The sequence below is a fragment of the Herpailurus yagouaroundi genome, unplaced genomic scaffold (assembly GCF_014898765.1).
Source record: "Herpailurus yagouaroundi ecotype Mexico unplaced genomic scaffold, PumYag 215, whole genome shotgun sequence".
In the NCBI taxonomy this organism is placed as follows: Eukaryota; Metazoa; Chordata; class Mammalia; order Carnivora; family Felidae; genus Herpailurus; species Herpailurus yagouaroundi.
The window spans coordinates 9,361,409-9,366,230 of record NW_024412446.1 but is presented as its reverse complement, the minus strand read 5'-3'; the positions used below and the strand labels follow the sequence as shown (position 1 = coordinate 9,366,230).

At 58.8% G+C, this 4,822-nt stretch overlaps 1 protein-coding gene across 1 annotated transcript in view; it reads right to left on the bottom strand.

Moving 5' to 3' along the window:
* The window catches only part of DOC2B (double C2 domain beta), a 33,605-nt gene that overhangs the window by 15,068 nt on the left and 13,715 nt on the right, over nt 1-4,822 (bottom strand). The window contains exons 7-9 of the mRNA XM_040455096.1: nt 4,293-4,402; nt 3,985-4,111; nt 1,205-1,362 (exon numbers count right to left, since the gene is read on the bottom strand). Coding sequence (XP_040311030.1) covers nt 1,205-1,362; nt 3,985-4,111; nt 4,293-4,402 — 395 coding nt within the window. The remainder of the gene's footprint in view (nt 1-1,204; nt 1,363-3,984; nt 4,112-4,292; nt 4,403-4,822) is intronic.

Genomic DNA, 4,822 nt, shown 5'->3' with positions numbered 1-4,822 from the left:
CGCCCCACGTTGGATGTAGAGCTTACTTTTAAAGATTTTAGGGGGACGGGGAGGGGGAGGGGGAGGGGGAATATCTCAAGCTGCCTCCCCTAGGTCAGCACAGAGCCCAAAGCGGGGCTCGATCCCATGAAACATGAGATCATGCGTGACCTGAGCCGAAATCAACAGTGGGATGCTTAACCAACTGAGTCACCCAGGCGCCCCTAAAATCTTTAAAAGTAATCTCTACATCCAACGTGGGGCTCGAACTCACAACCCTAAGATCAAGATTCACACACTTCACTGGCTGAGCTAGCCAGGCATCCCTATAATGGGACCTTAAAAGTGACAAATAGAATGGAGGCCGATGGGAATGGTAGGCAGCCCCAGAGTTGTGCCTGTGGCAGGCCTGGCCTCCCTATGGTGTCAAGGCACCCCATGGCCCTTGTCCCCTCAGGCCAGGCTCATCCCTCTTCTAGGTTTAGCTCCTCTATTCCTCTGCCTACACAGGAATGCCTCCCCTCTGCTGAGCCAGATTCCTGCCCGTGTCCCACCCTTCCAGAAATTCTCACTGTGAAAGCAAACGTCCATCATTTATTTGTAGCAGGCCCAAAGCACGGATGGTGTAAGTGGTGTGTCCCGCTTCCTCCCTGTCTGCAGGGCCACCAGCTCCTGCCTTCCCCTCCAAGCTAGGGTCACTGCATAGCCTGGCACAGGTGCATGATGGCCTTGCACGGGGGCCCCCCCCCCCGCCCCAAGTTAGGGTTTCTCTCCAGCACCGCCATAGGCCTCCCCGGCAGGGCGGAGTGGACCCTGACAGGCACCTGTGGCACCAGCACGGGGCTGGGCACACACGGGCAGCCCTAAGTCCTGGCAGAGCTCCTGCTCTGGATCTCCATGCCCGTGCCAGGCCTGGCCCCTCCTCCAACCTGCTAATGGCCCCTCCTGAGGCCGCAGTCAAGGGCAAGTCCGAGTGGGGTGTCAGGAGACAACCACGCTCTCTCTGTGTGACCCGGGAAGCCATTCAGATTCTCCAGGCCTCGGCTTCCTCCTCTGGGAGACGTGGCTGGTCAGACTTAACCCACAGAGTGGCCAAGAAGAGCACACGCTCCTGGGGGTGCGGCGCCCACCCTGCCTCGGGAGATGCTCTAGCGCTTGCCACGCCACGCTCCCGTCCCGTGAGGTGAAGGGGGAAGGAGACGGCTGGCCTGGGCCGTTCACTCACGTCTTCACGTAGGGGTCCGAGTAGCCGTTGGCGTCCATGGCGGCCAGGTGTGCACAGCGCACGATGCCGACCAGCAGGCCCTGCTTCTGCGAGCTGTACTTGAGGGAGATCAGGATGCGGCCCCGCTCCTCCAGGGACTTGTCTTCTGTCTTGTCCACCTGTGGGGCAGGCAGTCACCTGGCCGTCCTCGTGCGCTCCCAGTCTCTCCCGCAGCCAGGGGCTACTGAAGCGGTCTGCTGGCCCGGTGGGTAGGGAGGGGGGTCATCCTGGCCTCAGACCCCCCGAAGGTACTTCCTGGAGCCTTCAGGGTGCAGGGGGCAGCCCCCTTGGGGAGAGCCCACATACAGCTTCGACATATTCCTGACCCCAAGCAGAACAGGGGGGCCCCTCCTGTGCCCTGGCCCCTGCCCGGGGGTGCCTTGGGGATCAGACCTCAACTGTAGGTCTCCCCATCTGCCCCCTCTGCCCCCCCACCCCAACTAGCCTGAGGGTTTCCACTCCCTACCCTCCTGAGAGCACGGTTCCCACCGTCTGGCCCCTGCTCTTCTGGAACTTCTTCTCCCGACCCTCCATCCACCTGGACACACCCAGCTAGAGGCCCCAGGGTCCCTCCTTGGGCCTCTCTGGTAGGCTCCTCTCACTGAAGTCCCAGCCACATCCCTTTGCCCACGACGGTTCTCTGCCTGTCACTCAAGTGACGTCCCGTGTGGCTCCTCATTGGCAGGGCTTCATGCCTACACCTCTCCGGAGATGGGACTCCCGTGAGGTGAGGGAAGGGCCACCTCCCCTAACTCCCACACCCAGAGCAGACAGGACTAATTGGCCACCGAATTTACTCTAAGCTCAGAAGAGACCTCAGCATCTTTCTCGACACAGTGCTGGACGGCCATTATTAACAGCCCAGACCAGGCACGGGGGTTTTAACCGTCTGCCACTCGGGCCTGGTGCTTTGTGTGTGATGGGCTCAGTAAACAGCGGCTTGTGCTAGTTTGGGTGACGGGTGAACATGAAACGATATAGATGAGCAGATTTTCAGCTGCTTTTTGGGGGGGGCGGGGTTCATTATACACTGGGTTGTTTCATAGGAAGACCATTGGATCGGGTATTGTTCAGTACTTACTGAGAACAAATAACGTTCACAGACCACATAAAAACCTAAGATGTGCCATCAAAGCGTGTCTTTACTGCCAGAGCACTGATCTTAAACCGCATTCCTTGGTTACCGCGTGACTGAGACCGGACCAGCGAGCGACTAGCAAATCCAAGCGAGGCTTGGCGACACCCTGATCACGCCCCAAGCACAGGCACGCGCGTACTGTCACGCATCCACGTGCGTGAACACACGCATGTGCTCCACCTACTTGAGAACGTGCCCACACGCATTTGCACACGCACCCACATCCCTGTGCGCTCCCATCCCCACACAGCGGTTTGTCATGCCAGGGTTCACAATTCAGGAACACAGCCATACTAGGGGTTGATGTTGCCTTTTAGAAGTGACATAGATCATTCGGAAAAAGTGGTTTTTGGCTAGTGACTCGTGATAAAATAAAAAAGGTTATATCCATCCATCATTCAAATGTCTAGGAGTTGGAAAGAATATGACAAGGGAATAAAATTTGATCAGGTTATGCAAAAAGGCAGAGTTGGGATCTTGGCCTCGGGCTGACTTTTTTTTTCCAGGGCTGGACTAGGGCCAGCCTGCACGGAGCATTTGTCCCAGGGCCCGGGCCCTACCAGGGATGAGCCTTCCCCTTGCCCAGGCCTCTGGGGGAAAAGTGCCCTAAAAGGGGGGTTGTGCCCTCAACACCAGGCTGCTGGAGGACCTCAGGGTCCTGGGGCCCCCTGGCCAACGCCTCCCACCACCTCTTCTGAACAGAGTAAAGGCCAGGCCTCCAAGAGCTGGAATAGGGGATGGGGCGGGGGGAGGGAGACACAGATGGACAGAGGTTGGGAGGGCTCAGCTGCAGCGGACAGCAGGGGGCAAAGTTGATTTTGGCCATTTCTAGGAAAGGATTAATTTTAGGCTCCTCTAGGTGTCTCACAGGCACCTCACGCCTGTCGTGCTCCCGGAGCATCCCCAGCGGCTCTTCCCATGGCCCTCCACATCACAGTGACCTCTGATCTTTCCAGGCGCTCGACCCCCCCCCCCCCCCGGGGGGGGGGGGGGGGAGGTACCAGCACACCCACTCCTCCTCCGCTGTGCACCCCATTGCCCCGCCGCTGGGTCATACTTATCCCCCCACGGCTCTCCCCACCCTCAGTCTCCTCTCCCTCCGAGCCTGCGCCCAGGGAGCCTGTTAAGACAGTCAGAGGCCTTAGCCTCTGCGTGGCATCCCCCTGCCCCCCACCATGGCCCATCTCGCTCACGGTGAAGAGTCCCTCCCAGCTCCCTCCCCCACCAACCTCTGATCTCCCCTCCTAGGACCCAGTCCCATCATTCTCCCTGATCCACACAGTGAGCCTCTTGCTTGTGCCTCTAACAGAGCCGGCTATTCCCTCTGCCAGGAATATTCCCCAAACCTCCATCTAAACCACTGGCCACTCGTGCTTTCCTTCGTGACCCTGAGCACTGTCTAACCTAGGCTCTATTTGGGTAACTCCCCTGGTTTTGAATCCGTCTCCTGCCCAAGCTCCACGAAGGCTGGGATTTTTGTCTGCTTCCCCAGCACCTAAAACCAGGTCAGGTGTATAGTAGGTGCTCAATAAATGCCACTGGCCCTGAGCTGCCAAGCAGGGGGGGAGCCCAGGTAGCCTGTGGAGCCCCATCCCCCACTCACCGGCAGCTGCTTCTCCAGGCAGATGCTGAACGTCTTGGTGTGATTGGGCTTCAGCTTCTTCAGGGGCACGCGCGTCTCCCCGATGAACTCATTGTGGCGGAATTTGTCCTCGTCACACACGGAGATCCTGGAGGACAAGAAGCCAGCTCTTCAGATACGAGGTGGGGGCCGGGTGGGCGGTGCTCTCTGTTTGCTTTCAAAGTCGTAGGGATGTGCAGGGTGGTTGGGGACGTGGGCAGCAGGGCCAGCCCGAGGGGGGAGGCTGGGGCGGGGCGTGGGTGAGGAAGGGGCCCGGGGCCCTCACCCACCGCAGGGTCTTCCGGATCATGTCTTCGTCTGTGATCCCGTAGTAAGTGAGGGTCTCATTCCATGTGGGGTTCAGAGTGTTTCGGAGAGTTTTTGTTCGAAGTTTATTTGCCTGGCGAGAGCAGAAATGATGCTGTGAGTGTCAGGGAGTCCAGGCCTGCTGGGCCCCCAACACGGAGTAGGCCTAGGGGAAGAAGGTTGTTAAATTGGCTGGCTAAAACATGGAGGTCGGGGCGCCTGGGTGGCTCAGTGGGGGGAGGTCATGACCTCATGGTTTGTGGGGTCAAGCCCCGCTGAGAGGATATCGCGGAGCCTGCTTGGGATTCTCCCTCCTTCTCTCTCTGCCCCTCCCCTTCTCATGTGTGCATGTGCACATGCAAGCTCTCTCTCAAAAAATAAGCTTTAGAAATAAAAAATAAAACATGGAGATTTTCCAGGTGAGCCGGGCAGGCTCAATGCAATGTGATTATAGGGCCCTTGAAAGCGGCAGGGGGAGGCAGGGGGAGGCAGGGGGAGGCAGGGGGAGGCAGGG